The sequence below is a fragment of the Carassius carassius genome, chromosome 6, assembly GCF_963082965.1.
Source record: "Carassius carassius chromosome 6, fCarCar2.1, whole genome shotgun sequence".
Classification (NCBI taxonomy): Eukaryota; Metazoa; Chordata; class Actinopteri; order Cypriniformes; family Cyprinidae; genus Carassius; species Carassius carassius.
In genome coordinates this window covers 36,878,098-36,893,096 of record NC_081760.1, presented here as the reverse complement: position 1 = coordinate 36,893,096, position 14,999 = coordinate 36,878,098, and the positions used below count along the sequence as shown (strand labels likewise).

The window sequence follows — 14,999 nt, the reverse complement described above, 5'->3', positions numbered from 1 at the left end:
TTGGTCATCGCAAAAGCCACTCCTTAAGAACGCCTATAGGACGCCGCTCACAGACCCGCTGGCCTTATGCCCCGCCCATGCGTTTGTCCCGCTTGTATTCGCGCGTCTGCGCACCTCCGACCGGCCTAAATTAGTCCTCCCCGCCGTATCCCGCACTCTTCACCCCTCCGCACGGACAGCATGTCTGAATACAGCGCGGTGCTGCCGCCCGGGCCCGGAGCGGCTCTAGGAGCCGGTGGACTCAAGAAAGACGCGTTCGCCGACGCGGTACAGCGCGCCCGTCAGGTGAGGGATCCGCACTGCGGGAGCAGCGGGCCGCGTTTGTGGGTCAGCGCGAGGGCCACGGGCACAGCAGCCGGTGTAGCGACAAATATCTGCTAGCATGAGCCGAGATCGCATTTATCAACACTAACGATATCTGGGAAATATTTGTCAATACAATAGAATGCGGTACAGAAAGCTAGCACGTTAATTACACGGCGATTTGGTGTTTAGCGTCGATACACATCAAATGATATATTCACATAACGTTACCGTAGTACCATGGTAAATGTATCATATATATATATATATGGTATTTCACCCCCTTTGGTATAGTTCCGTGTTTTTAAACGAGCTCAATGCTGTACCATTGTATTATTAGTGTATTAAACACGCTAGCACCATGGTATCATGGTAAAAACAGAGTTATTTACTCCAATTATGGCTATTACTAGGATACAGCATTGGTTTTGGATAGATATACGAGGGTACTTTTAATACCATTGCACTTATCTTTGGCCATATTTGTTTACCATGTTTTGACGTTGTTTTCCTAAGGTATTTCAAATAATAATAAAAAAAGCCCTGTGTAACTTTAATAGTGGTAAAATAATTCTTAAGAATGCTTAATTAGCTAATCAGCATATTAGAATTTTGTGACACTGAAGACTGGAGTAATGGTGTTGAAAATTCAGCTCTGACCACAGGAATAAATTACATTAATGTATATTAGCATAGAAAAGTGCTATTTTAAATTGTAATAGAATATCACATTTTATAGTGTTGTTTTATCAAATAAATACAGCCTTAGTGAGTGAAGGGACTTCTTTCAAAACTTTGAAAAAATCTTGCTGACTAAACTTTTGAGCAGTAGTGTAAATACTGCAATGTATAATAATACAAGGAGATGTATAATGTGACAAGCAATTAATATTATCATCATGCCATTCAAAAGTAGTACTGTTTAGTATTCTTGGTTAGTGTACCAAGTTCATGTTGAATTTGCTGTCTAAATTGGGTGTTTTTATCATAACTTGTGTTTTTGTGTTCTCCAGATTGCAGCAAAGATTGGAGGAGACGTCACTGGTCCCCCCATGAGCAATAACGGCGGAGCGGAGAGTTACTCCTTCGCTGCACCGAAGCGATCGCTGGAGGACGGAGGTACGGCGGCTCCGGATCTGTCCGTCCGACTCTCCTGAGACTCTTTTTGAGCTGTTCTTGTGTTTTTCCCCTCAGATCAGCCTGAAAGTAAGAAGATGGCACCTGACAGAGACAATGGCTCAGCCCTGTGTACGACTTTCTTTGCTTTTTTTTTTTTTTTTAACTCGTGTAAACCCACTTTAGCAACTCAAAGCAAATGTCTGTGTATATTTAGAGCTATGATTTTATCCTTTTCTCATCCACAGCTATCGGAGCCCAGCTGGCTGCCCTTTCCCAGCAGAGGTAAGACGGTCCTCATGTGTGCTCTGATCAGAGCTGTTAGCGTCATCCGAGTCATTAAACTGATCTCAGATCTGAGCGTTTGAGAAGGCAAGAATAACTACACAGGCCTGTATAATTAGGCTGGTTTCAGTTTCAGTGTTAAGGCATATACAGGGGCCTTTTTTTGGTGCTGTTTTAAAAGTTGGACTATTTTTAATGTGATGTCTTCAATATGTACTGCCCAAAACCATGTGAGATGTGGTGCCGTGACCAAAGATGTCTATATAATATAATTGACAGCTTTTCTAAAAAGTTACAAAGAACTGAATGTATTTGTCTGCTGTTACTTTTCCTGACTGTTGCGTTTGTTTTTGTCTTTCTGTAGTGTACGTCCCTCATCTGTCACAGAAGAGTACAGAGTTCCTGATGGCATGGTTGGGCTCAGTAAGTACACACTTCCCATCATGCACTGGTCCGTACTCAAGCTTTCCTGTGTGACTCTCAGTCAGGGTTATTTCTTGCCAAATCAAAAATAACAAAAAAATACACTTTCTTCTTGTTTAATTTATTACTAGTAGTGTATTCATGTACATATAAATTGTATATTATTAAAAAATTTAATTTATATGAAAGTTATACGGTTTAAAAACATCATATTCAGCATTTATTATATTACAAGTTATAATATGCAACATGCATAATTAACAAATTGTATTATAATAAAAATTGTATAGTATGCTACACACACGCACACTAAAATTCAATAATAAAATATATTTTTTATTTAAAGGTGTATTAAATGTATATTTGTATGATTTAAGATTATTTTTGTTATACTATGTGTATTGTGTATAAAAAAAAGCCCTCATTTATATTTACAGGGTTCTAGACTGTCTAAAACGGTCACATTTGCATCATGTTATGATTTAAAAATTTGCATGTAATGCCTTTTTTTCCTGCTTGTTTTGCGATCACATTTATGTTGACGTAATAAACTGAGACGATGCACATCAAAGTTTTAGAGGAAAAACAGTCCTCATCCAGCGCTGACGGCACACCTGCTGAAAGCAGCTCCAGTTGTGGCAGCATGAGAGAGATCGAAAATTACGGAGATGTGCAAAGTAAAACTGCAGAAAGGCAGGGTCTATTTCATGCACTACTTGAACAAACTACAACAGGTAAAGCTGTCAGCCGTGTGGATATTAGCAATATTGTTAACGATTCTCATTTATAATCAATACTAATATGGCTTCTTGTAATCAAGATCATTAGTCTAAATAATGTTCTGTTAATGCGTGAACTTTATATATTTGTAGCGTTCTTGACCTCCAAGAATCACAATAAGCTTTGTGCTCTGTTCCGTTGTAATAAACAAAGGACCAGCTTTAAAATTTTGCCAAATTTCTAAAGAAATTAAAACAAAAAATGAATACTGCATAGTTCAAGCAGCATGTGTACCCATCATATCTTTCGCTTTACTATTATAGAAATAAATGAACATCAATAGGTATATTATAAGGGCCTACAGTACATCTTACTGAAATGTTTCAAGTAATCGTTCATTCAGTGTTTCAAACTGCGTAAAACATTTAAAGCTTGTAAATAATGCCACATAACAATACATTTACCTCAGAATAACCATTCTGCTTCCATAAGCTCATCAGTCAGCTAGAAGAAATAACTATAAAGAGGAGCATTTTGCTAAATTTATGCGCTATATTGCATATTCATATTTTTACTTAACCTGTTAACATAAGAAGGAATGCATGGAGCTAACGATAAAATTCATGAACCAGGGTCATATTGACAAATTAAAAAGAAAAAACCACATGATTTTAATTACTAGTTTATTAATGTACAATCGAGCTAATTTCTAATCGTGATTACAATTATGGATGCCAAAACTACGTTATCGTTCAAAGCGGCAGTTAATCGTTCAAAGTCCACTTATGTTATTCTGCACGCTTAAGATGAGTTTTTTCTTTCTACATATTATTTTAAGGTTTTTTCCATTGTTAGTTTTATAATATTGTTATTATATTATGCATTATAATACCTTTTTTTATATTTAAGTATAACAATCTGATGTGTCTTTGACATTTCAGGCTTAATACTATAGAAAAGCACTAAAGGTTTTTTTAAGTTAGTGTTTCAGCTTGCTTATTTTCATATAAAAATACGGCTTGCAGTTGCATCAAACAATGGTATAAACATCATTCAATGTAAATTGTGATAATCGTAATTAATAGTCACAGTTGACTGTTTTATTTCACTAATTCCATTCAAAAAGTTCCATGAAACTTGTATGTTATATTCATTCATCACACACAGACTGATATATTGATGATTATAACAGACAACTAAGGAAAATCCCAAATTCAGTATCTCAGAAATAAAGGATTTTTAGAAATCTTGGCCAACTGAAAAGTATGAGCATGTTCAGCACTGAATTCCTGCAGCAATGCGGCGTGGCATGGAGTCGATCAGTCTGTGGCACTGCTCAGGTGTTATGAGAGACCAGGTTGCTCTGATAGTGGCCTTCAGCTCTTCTGCATTCTTGGGTCTGACATATCGCATCTTCCTCTTCACAATACCCCATAGATTTTCTATGGGGTTAAGGTCAGGCGAGTTTGCCGGCCAATTAAGAACAGGGATACCATGGTCCTTAAACCAGGTACTGGAAGCTTTGGCACTGTGTGCAGGTGCCAAGTCCTGTTGGAAAATGAAATCTGCATCTCCATAAAGTTGGTCCGCAGCAGGAAGCATGAAGTGCTCTAAAACTTCCTGGTATACGGCTGCGTTGACCTTGGACCTCAGAAAACACAGTGGACCAACACCAGCAGATGACATGGAACCCCAAACCACCACTGACTGTGGAAACTTTAAACTGGACCTCAATCAACGTTGATTGCCTCTCCTCTCTTCCTCCAGACTCTGGGACCATGATTTCCAAAGGAAATGCAAAATTGACTTTTATCAGAGGACATAACTTTTGACTTCTCAGCAGCACTCCAGTCCTTTTTGAAGCGAGACACTTTTGATGCTGTCTGTTGTCCAAGAGTGGTTTGACACAAGGAATGCGACAGCTGAAACCCATGTTTTGCATACGTCTGTGTGTAGTGGTTCTTGAAGCACTTACTCCAGCTGCAGTCCACTCTTTGTGAATCTCCCCCACATTTTTGAATGGGTTTTGTTTCACAATCATCTCCAAGGTGCAGTTATCCCTATTGCTTGTACATTTTTTTTCTTTTTTTCCTACCACATCTTTTTCTTCCCTTCACCTCTCTATTAATGTGCTTGGACACAGAGCTCGGTGAACAGCCAGCCTCTTTTGCAATGACCTTTTGTGTCTTGGCCTCCTTGTGCAAGGTGTCTATGGTCGTCTTTTGGACAACTGTCAATTCAGCAGTCTTCCCATGATTGTGTAGCCTACAGAACTAGACTGAGAGACCATTTAAAGGTCTTTGCAGGTGTTTTGAGTTAATTAGCTGATTAGAGTGTGGCACCAGGTGTCTTCAATATTGAACCTTTTCACAATATTCAAATTTTCTGAGATACTGAATTAGTGAAATATACTTTTTGATGATATTCTAATTATATGACCAGCACCTGTAGTTGGTTATAATAATATTGTGGGTTTGAAAGATGGATCTTAATGTGTTCTTTGAGATACACCCTTCTGCTGGAGGTTGAGGTAAAATTGGTTTATTACTATTACCCAGTCAGTGAATGATGTATGTTTGTTTTTGTTTGTTTGTAGTCATTGGTCGGGGGGGAGAGCAGATCAACAAGATCCAGCAGGAGTCTGGCTGTAAAGTTCAGATTGCACCAGGTGAGTCAAACACTGGTTCAAAAGATTCAAGTGGGCACTTCTTTCCTCTGTTTTTGATATTGTCATGTTTAAAAGTATGAGGACTGTTGGTTTTGTGTGTGTTTAGACAGCGGTGGTCTTCCAGAAAGGAGTGTGTCTCTTACCGGCGGCCCTGAAGCCATCCAGTATGTTTGTTTACTCGCATGTTTTACCTCACTGCGGATCTCTTTCTTGGCGTTTTGACATTTTGACCCTGTCCATGCAGAAAGGCCAAAATGCTGCTGGATGACATTGTCTCTCGGGGACGGGGCACTCCTCCCTCCTTCCACGAGTCGACCAACGGGAGCGGCCACATGCAGGAAATGATCATTCCAGCAGGGAAAGCAGGGCTCATCATCGGCAAAGGAGGAGAGACCATCAAACAGCTGCAGGTAGAGCTTGTGCCTGTCTATGGGTGCTGAGAGGCTCTTGTCTTGAGGATTGTAGCTGGTTTTACTTAAAGGAACACTCCACCGTTTTTTGAAATAGGGCTTATTCACATTATTTCCTACATTTAGATAGGTGGGCAAATGCATTTTTGTGTCAGTGCATGCATTGTTTTAGTTTGACTGGGTCGGCGTTAGCTTAGCTTAGCACAATGAATGGAATCCTTTGTTGCCAGCTAGCATGGCCTGAGTAAAAGTGATCAAAAAAAATTTTAAAAACCCACCTAATTACTTCTTGTGGCCTGCGTATTCACAACGAGTACAAATAGCGATCCAGATTAACACTAGGCGATTTCCTAGGCAGATATTGACTTGGGACTATATTATGGGGAAGCACAGGCGAAGCACTGCTACTTCGGTGCAGAGATATCACGCAACACATGAAATCCCACGAATTCCGTCAACATAGCGGCGTGCAACGCGTCAAAAAAAAACAGAGGAAGAAGAACATACCGGCGTGACCTGCACCGAGTGTCTTTGCTTTTGGATGATTTATTTTGAGAAGTTACAGCAAACATGGTTATTACCTGCATAGCAAAAGGTTGTGAGAACAAGCAAAGGACATACACGAATGTAATGTTTCACAGAATTCCACCTAATGTGGAACTGAGAAATAAATGGCTAGCAGCTCTGGAGATCTGTAGTTCAACGCCTCTCAGCAAAATAAAGCAGTATCGTGTTTGCGAAGAACATTTTGCACCAGAGGACTACTTTGAAAACACAGGAAGAACAAAGTGCACATGTAAGTTGTCTTTTATTTCTCTTCCTATATAACCTATATTGCCTGTGAAAACATCAACTCTATGTGAATACAGCTATAATATGGGTCGATCTATACATGCGTCATGATTAAAATAATCACTTACTCTGTCGACAGCTGTCCATTTGGTCCATTCGGCGTGGGGTGTTTTTTCCAGTTCACTTTGTCACACCGGAAAAAAAATCGAGTACTGCAGAATGGATCAGCGCCGTGAAATCCTCTGTAGATGTGACACAACTTCGGGCACGCTCCTCTTGATCTGACGTGTTGAGCCGGGTCATCAATGGCAAAAACATGTCCCACTCTCTACAGCATAGACACTCTATTTCCGTCGGCATAGATTGGCATATTCCCCCACATTCACACCACCAGTTCATGTTGGCTCTCATCACGAGCGATCGCAACCTCCTCCTCCTGTCGTTCTGTTTCCAAAGCACGCAGCTCGTCTTCTGTAAACTCTGGTTCAAATAGGTATGGTTCTGGTTCTTGACTGTCTGAGAAGTCACCCTCTTCGTCTCTCTCAAAATCAGCCATGTTCATCGCCATTCGTGTACTGTAAGGAAAATAGCCAGGCAGCTACTATTCACGCCGGTATGTTGACGGAAGGCGTGGGATTTCATGTGTTGCGTGATATCTCTGCACCGAAGTAGCAGTGCTTCGCCTGTGCTTCCCCATAATATAGTCCCAAGTCAATATCTGCCTAGGAAATCGCCTAGTGTTAATCTGGATCGCTATTTGTACTCGTTGTGAATACGCAGGCCACAAGAAGTAATTAGGTGGGTTTTTTAAAAATTTTTGATCACTTTTACTCAGGCCATGCTAGCTGGCAACAAAGGATTCCATACATTGTGCTAAGCTAAGCTAACGCCAACCCAGTCAAACTAAAACAATGCATGCACTGACACAAAAATGCATTTGCCCACCTATCTAAATGTAGGAAATAATGTGAATAAGCCCTATTTCAAAAAACGGTGGAGTGTTCCTTTAAGAAATTAATACTTTTATATTTAGCAGGGATGCTTTCATTTTATCTAAAGTTACATTTATAATGCCGCACAAAATGTTTATTTCAAATAAATGCTATTCTTTTGAATTTTCTATTCATCCGAGAATCCTGTATTCCACAGAAATATTACGGCAGCAGAACGGTTTTCAACATTGATAATAATCAGGAATGTTCCTTAAGCAGCAAATCAGCATATTAGTGATTTCTGAAGGATCATGTGATGTTAATGATGCTGAAAATTCAGCTTTGCTAACAGCAATGTTACATTTTATAATATTCAAATAGAAAAGTTTTTTAAATTGTAGTAATGCTTCACAATATTACTTTTTTTATTATTTAAAATGCAGCCTTAGTGAGCATAAGAAAAAAAAATTGATATTTGATCACAAACTTATGAACTATAGTAACTATTACAGTGTTGTACATTGTCCACTATAATTGTGCAATTAATTTTTTATGAGCTTTATTAAGGTCAAAAGCTGTAAAAACACTATCCTTTTTTCGACTACTTCCCTGAAATATATACATTTTGCACATTTAACAGGCAGTTTTTATTCAGCTTCTCTTGTCCTACATATGATTGTGTTTGTGTTTCAGGAGCGAGCTGGTGTTAAGATGATTTTGATTCAGGACGCTTCTCAGGGGCAAAACATGGACAAACCTTTGCGCATCATTGGGGATCCTTACAAAGTCCAGGTGTGACCTCTTCTCTCACCCGTTTCCATTCCTTATATTGTCTTTTCTCTTCTATTACCTGTTGTACCTCTAACAAGCCTGTTAAGATTTTGCCGCTCAGGGTTCATGTCTTTTATTTTTCTAGCAAGCGCGTGAAATGGTGCAGGAGATTCTGCGAGAGCGGGATCATCCTGGCTTTGACAGAAATGAGTACGGCTCTCAAATAGGTGGAGGAATCGAGGTGCGTGATTTGTTTAATCATTTACATTTCAGTACATTGCCATTTGAAGTGTGAGTTTGATGTCGCCTCATTCTGATTGGACAGGTACCCGTTCCGCGGCACTCTGTGGGTGTCGTGATTGGCCGAAGCGGAGAGATGATCAAGAAGATTCAGAATGATGCTGGCGTGAGGATACAGTTTAAACCAGGTTTGTTTTAACTATCAGGTTCTGACTAAACTCAGTGTTTTATGAAATTCTAGGGCATAACCTCATATATCATCTCTCTGTAGATGATGGTAGCGGTCCAGATAAGATCGCTCACATAATGGGTCCTCCGGACCGCTGCGAACACGCTGCCAGTATAATCAACGACCTTCTGCAGAGCATCCGAGTCCGAGAGGAAGGAGGAGGGGTGAGCGTTGCACAGATTATTCTGAATATATATCCAAAACTACACTTCAGAGCTTTTTTTTTTTTTCTTTCTTTCATTAATTGTTTTATTTATTTTAATTAAAAAGCATGTCTAAATGGGAAAAGTTTATATAGCTAGCTCCATTTACTGACTGGATTCCATCTGCGTTTGGTTGCATTGGTTAATCTCAGTTCTGTCCATCAGGGTCCCCCTGGTCCTCCGGGCACAGGCATGCCTCCAGGTGGGCATGGCAGGGGGCGTGGCCCAGGAAACTGGGGTCCACCTGGCGGTGAGATGACCTTTTCGATCCCTGCCCACAAATGCGGTCTGGTGATTGGTCGAGGTGGCGAGAATGTGAAGGCCATTAACCAGCAGACTGGGGCCTTCGTGGAGATCTCGCGGCAGCCGCCGCCCAACGGTGACCCCAACTTCAAACTGTTTACCATCCGGGGATCTCCTCAGCAGATCGACCACGCCAAACAGCTGATCGAGGACAAGATTGAGGTACAATTAACACCACTTTTGTGTTTTAGTGTGGTGTGTTCGGTGATTTTAAATGGTCTGCTTCTCCTTGTAGGGTCCTCTGTGCCCCATTGGACCTGGACCGGGTGGGCCGGGCCCCGCTGGACCCATGGGCCCCTACAACCCAAACCCCTACCAGCCCGGGCCCCCTGGTGGACCACCACAGTCAGTAGTGCTTTAATGGGAACTCAGCCTCAGTGATGGGGTTAATGTTTGACTTTGCAGGCTTTTGTTTGCTCATGTTCACAGTTGTTCTGTCTGTGTCTGCAGCGGGGGTCCTCCTGGAGGTCAGTATCCTCAGGGTTGGGGAAACACATACCAGCAGTGGCAGCCACATGACCCCAGTGAGTCGATTTGTACTGATGCTTTCAGTGGAAGCAATCAAAATTAACAAAAGAGCAATGATACAAAAGTCTAACAAGTCTCAGTTAGCTTTAACGCAATTGTAAATAACTGTATTTTAATGTTCCTGTCACAATTTGATGCCAGCTTACTAAATACAATTTATTTTTTTCTTAAAAAAAAAAAAAAAAAAAAAGTTCTGTCCCCAAACTTTTTAACAGTAAAATTTTAAAAAGTGGATAATTTTAATGGAATTTTTTACATTTTTTTTAAACATTAATTTGATCTTGTTTCTCCTGAGGCTTTGCTCATGTTTGTTACTTGCTTTGGTTCAAGTATGTGTATGTAAAGTATAAAGTGAATGCGTGTCTGTTTCTCTCAGGTAAAGCAGCAGCGGATCATAACGCAGCCTGGGCGGCTTATTATGCACAGTACTACCAGCAGCCTGCAGGGGGCGCTATGCCCGGACAGACACCTGCGGCCCAACCGGCAGCTCCTGCTCCTGCTGACCAGAGCCAAGCTGCTCCTGGAGCCGCTCAGCCTGACTACACCAAGGCCTGGGAGGAGTACTACAAAAAGATGGGTATGAGCGCTCATTCTTCAACGTGTTTTATTTAAGGGCGAGTAGAGACAGTCCTGTGAATGAATCTGCTGGCATTCAGGCTGCCTTTTCTTACAGCTCCGAGTTTTGCTGATGAAAATCATCTCTCATCTCTATCAGCTGCAGCAGGAGGAGGTGCTGCTCCGGCCGCAGGAGGAGCTCAAGCCATAGGAGCCGCAGCGGCGGGACAGACGGACTACAGCGCCGCATGGGCGGAGTACTACAGACAGCAGGCTGCTTATTATGGACAGACGGGACAGGTCGCGGGACAGCCAGGCGCCACACCACAAGGCCAACAGGTACAAACACGCATCAAACCTTGGTTTGTACGGTGAACAGACAGTGATGGCACATAGATTTGAATTCCTGTTTAATGCACTGAAGTCTAGTTTAAGAAGGTGAGTAATGATGCAAACTAATTTAACTCAGTATTGCTATTTACTATGCAATCACATAATTAGGGGTGCTCTGATTAGTGTTGTCACGATACCACAATTATTGTTTCGATACCGATACCTAGTCAAGAATTGCGATTTCGATACTTTTTCGATACTTTTCCTGAAAAGGGAAAATACACTCTCAAATATCATTGCTGTGCTTTATTTTAAAACCGGGACAACATTCTAATCATATAACACACTAATAAATGAACATATGAACAGCAGATATATTAAACATTAGAACAAAATATGAAATATCAAAATATAAAAAATAAATTAGAGCAATGACATTCAAGGTAAAGAATCAATTTAGCAGCATTATCTCAGTTATCATAAGAAACATAAGAGTAATAAATGTATCTTGTCTCTGAACTTTGAATAAAAATATGAACAGCGATTTATATTAATGTTTCTGAACTCAGAAGATTAAATGTCAAAAGATAAATATCAATTTAAGCAATGGCATTCAAGTAAAAAAAAAAAAAAAAGCAAATAAAATTTAACAGCAATATCTCAGATATTGTAACTTATTCTGTCAGTTGTGCAACCTTTTCTTTCAGAGGAGAAAACTCAGCCAGTGAACTTTAGTGAGCGTCATCTTTTTCTACCAGTCGTGGACCAGCGGCCACAGTATCCAGCCTAGTGATGCGCGGGTCAGGTTTTTTTCCAACCTGTGGGTCCCGACTCCCGCTTTTATGAAATTATTTGACCCGCCCCAGCCCGCAAATAAAGTAAAATTTCTTTTCTCATTTCTCGTTCACTTAAGTTCCTGCCTCCACAGCAGCGCACGAGCTCGGCGCTATTAGCAGCGCATGCGCAGCTTGTGAACAGCTCTGTGAACGGTTTCATCCTGTCAAAGAGTTACTCAAGATTGTGACGGAGCATGTGATTTGTTGAATGTAGTGAACGAATCCGCCCTTCACTGAACAAGATCGAGAGATCTTCTCATTCGTGAACAAGTTGAATGAACTGATACATCTCGTTTATGAATGAAATGAATGAGTATACAGGGTCAGTGAGCCAAGCATGTAAATCTCAGATCAGCAATCAGCAGATAGAAAGCGCAGTTATAGGTGCTGTTCAGATATGCTCGTTTTCATATTTAGCATACAGAACATAACTCCACGTTTAATCCCCGATTAATGTGAATATTATATATGAACTGTCTGACCAAACAATTAAGATGTTAATTATGCAAGAAAACCTCGTGCTTTGTTCTATTAATGCGATTATGCACACATTTTAGTAAAGCCAAATCAGTTTTGTAAAGCCACTAATGCAGCCATCTCGCTGTAGTGCTTCTTTTCTGCTTGCGTGACGAGAAAAAACAGACGTCCATAGGGAGGCACTGGAAGCGTACATACATTGTAATACGTCTATTACAAATCTGGAACGCAGTCCTTCTTTGAAGTATCGATACTAATAAATTTAGGAATCGTGACGTTTTTAATTTCCGAGAATCGCAATACTTTTGAAGTATCGGTGCACCATGCAACACTAGCTCTGATCACGATCAGCCGATAGTTAATGCACATCGCGTCAGTAAAGGCGGTTCTCTATTCAGCAGTAAATTCCATCAGGTGCGTGATTTCACATAGAGCAGCTGTTATTACACAGAGCCATTGTTAACGGAGAAGATGCGCAAATAAACGCTGAAAATGAATGTGGATTTGCGCAGCTTCTCAGTTAACAACGGCTCTGTGTAGTAACAGCTGCTGTATGTGAAATCACGCACCTGAGGGAATTTACCGCTGATTAGAGAACCGGCTTTACTGACGAGATGCGCATTAACGATTGGCCGATCCTGATCGGAGCACCCCTAATAATAATTGCAGTTAAGTGTTCATCGTCTGGTTGACTGTCTTGTATAAATTTTTCTGAAAATTACTGTCATTTGCACACAAACTGATCACCACTTAAGCTACTATTAAATATTGTAGACACTTAATTTTCTGTAAAGTTGCTTTGCAATGATTTGTATCGTAAAAAGCGCTATACAAATAAACTGGAATTTAATTTAACTAGCAAAAAATTTTAATAACATGCGTTTTTGATACTTTAAACTTAAAATTATTTTTTAAATAAAGTCAGCTATTATAGTTTGTTTGCCAACTAAACTTTATGTAACATTCTTTAAAATATTAAAGGTATTAAGTAGATGCTATGCATTTTTAATTATGCATATACACATAGCTTTCAATACAGTGACTATTAATTATATTATAAATACTTCAAGCTTTTTTTGGGGAGTTAAAGGTGTAATTGAAAGTTGTGATTTCTCGTCTCTCTTCAGGCGCAGTGAAGTGAAGCTGAACTCTTGTCCGTCCTGCTCCTCGCCTGCATCCTCTCACTCTCCTCCAAAAGGACTTCTGCTCTTCCTGTTTTGTTTTTTATTTCTCGTGTCCTGCTGAAAAGCTCTGTGACTCTCCTCTGAAGCCGGATATCTGTCTTTATGAAACGTTATGGCTTCTGCAAACGCTCTCGTTTCTCCTCCTGGTTTTTGCTGGATCCATAAACACTGATGAACTAAACTCAAACTCTGCCTTCCTCTCCACAAACGCTTCGTCCCTCCTCTTCCTCGCATCAGTGTGACTCGTGACCAGGAAACACAAGGGAATGCTTCTTCTGATAACTTCCTCACAAGAGCGTGCACTTCCTGGTTTTTTTTTAATCAAGTATTTGAGGAAACCGGTACATTTAGAGAATCTTCAGATGTTAATAATTACTGTTTCAAACTCAGTGAGTAACCATGCCTTTTTTAATGCCTTTTTTTTTGCTTTTAGTCCTTTTTAATTTGATTTTGTGTTGGTACATTCCCACTGTTTAACGTGTTCACTTTATTTTCTTTCTATTCATTTAGTTAGTTTTTTTTTATGTGACACATTTTTCTCCTGTGATTTTTATCAAATGGGGTTTCAGAGAGAGTGTGTGTGTGTGTGTGTGTGTGTGTTGGTCCTGTGTGTGCGTGAGTGTGTTCTGGTACTGAAACTAAAGCCGTGTGTGTGTTGCCCCTCACTCTGTGAAATGAGGGTTTCTATTTCGTTTTCTTCCCACCCCAAGTTATTGGAAGTAATGTTATAAATATATAAATTGTTTTTTGTGGGTTTTTTTTTAAAGGTTGTTTTTTAAAACTACAAAATAAACAAAATCCTCGTCTGATCACACAACCACTGTTCAGTCTAGTTTGTTTTTTGAAACGCAATCTTTAGCATTACTTTTGCTCATTCTTCTGGTCGATGACTAGAAGAGCTGCCCAAACATTTTACGTTAAAAGGCCAAAAAACTAACTTGATTAAGGGTTGTGGAAGAAAATAAATTTCACAATGTTTTTTTTTTTCTTTTTTAATTTTTGTAATTTTCCATTTAATCAAATTCACTTGTTCTCTGCATTTCAGTGCCAAAATAATAATAAAATGTTGAAATAACATGGATTTGAAAGGATGATGTGCTTAAATGTCTGTTTTGTTTTTGACCAGTCCTAATCTATGCATCTCTGTTTTAAGTTGTAATTACTGGCAGTTAATCAGGTTAGTTTTCTGTAAGTTACCTAAGAAAGCTTCATTATAAGAACGATAATGATAGTTTTTAGTCAGGGTTAGGGTAACGTTAGCTATTTTTCAGTTCTGATAGAAATGAAAACGAAGCTGTGAAGGCCTGAAAATGAGGCGCTGAAGTAACGTGTGTTCAATGGACTGTGCTGTTGTTTAACAAATAAAAAAAATATAAGCCAAATACTCCATGAAAGTTGTGAAAACCTCTACTAGGACCTTAAAATAGTGCGTGCCGTTATAAAGTCTAGTTTTAATCCATATCAAAATGAAATATGGCGTCTAACCTGATTCAGCGTCTTCACCAATGGTCGCTCGATGACGTTCTTCTGCGAGTTAAAAAGCGCGCGCAACTGTTTTGTCGTCTACCGCTTTAAATGTTCGCGCGCTTTCAACAGCTAGTGGATTCTGATTGGCTGTCAATGACTATCGTTACTCAATGAAAACGTTCTTAAAGTCATTCGAACGATTATATCGTTCCTCTGTGACGTGA

General features: G+C 39.9%; 2 protein-coding genes across 5 annotated transcripts in view; one reads left to right on the top strand and one right to left on the bottom strand.

Moving 5' to 3' along the window:
* Positions 1-5,320, bottom strand: part of LOC132142826 (myoglobin-like) — a 108,978-nt gene extending 103,658 nt beyond the window's left edge. The window contains exon 1 of the mRNA XM_059552994.1: positions 5,315-5,320. The gene's annotated coding sequence lies outside the window, so the exon portion shown is untranslated. The remainder of the gene's footprint in view (positions 1-5,314) is intronic.
* Positions 51-14,399, top strand: LOC132142823 (far upstream element-binding protein 2-like). Of its 4 annotated transcripts, none has more exons than XM_059552987.1 (19): positions 51-285; positions 1,317-1,422; positions 1,498-1,551; positions 1,668-1,704; positions 2,069-2,127; positions 2,700-2,861; positions 5,444-5,515; positions 5,622-5,679; positions 5,760-5,925; positions 8,343-8,441; positions 8,566-8,661; positions 8,746-8,848; positions 8,932-9,053; positions 9,258-9,557; positions 9,631-9,740; positions 9,846-9,919; positions 10,300-10,500; positions 10,639-10,817; positions 13,252-14,399. In XM_059552987.1, exons 1-19 carry the CDS (start codon positions 181-183, stop codon positions 13,258-13,260), a joined length of 2,112 nt encoding a protein of 703 aa, XP_059408970.1. In that variant the 5' UTR covers positions 51-180; the 3' UTR covers positions 13,261-14,399. The 4 variants fall into 4 exon arrangements, with proteins under 4 accessions (XP_059408970.1, XP_059408969.1, XP_059408972.1 ...); XM_059552986.1 differs by having other exon boundaries at positions 10,597-10,817; XM_059552989.1 differs by lacking the exon at positions 2,700-2,861 and having other exon boundaries at positions 52-285.
* The last annotated feature ends 600 nt before the right edge of the window (positions 14,400-14,999 follow it).

Coding starts and splice junctions, on each gene's coding strand:
- LOC132142823 (XM_059552986.1), top strand. CDS start 181: ATGTCTGAATACAGCGCGGTGCTGCCGCCCGGGCCCGGAGCGGCTCTA. Junction 1,552..1,667: donor AGACAATGGCTCAGCCCTGT/GTACGACTTTCT, acceptor TCTCATCCACAG/CTATCGGAGCCCAGCTGGCT. Junction 8,662..8,745: donor AAATAGGTGGAGGAATCGAG/GTGCGTGATTTG, acceptor CTGATTGGACAG/GTACCCGTTCCGCGGCACTC.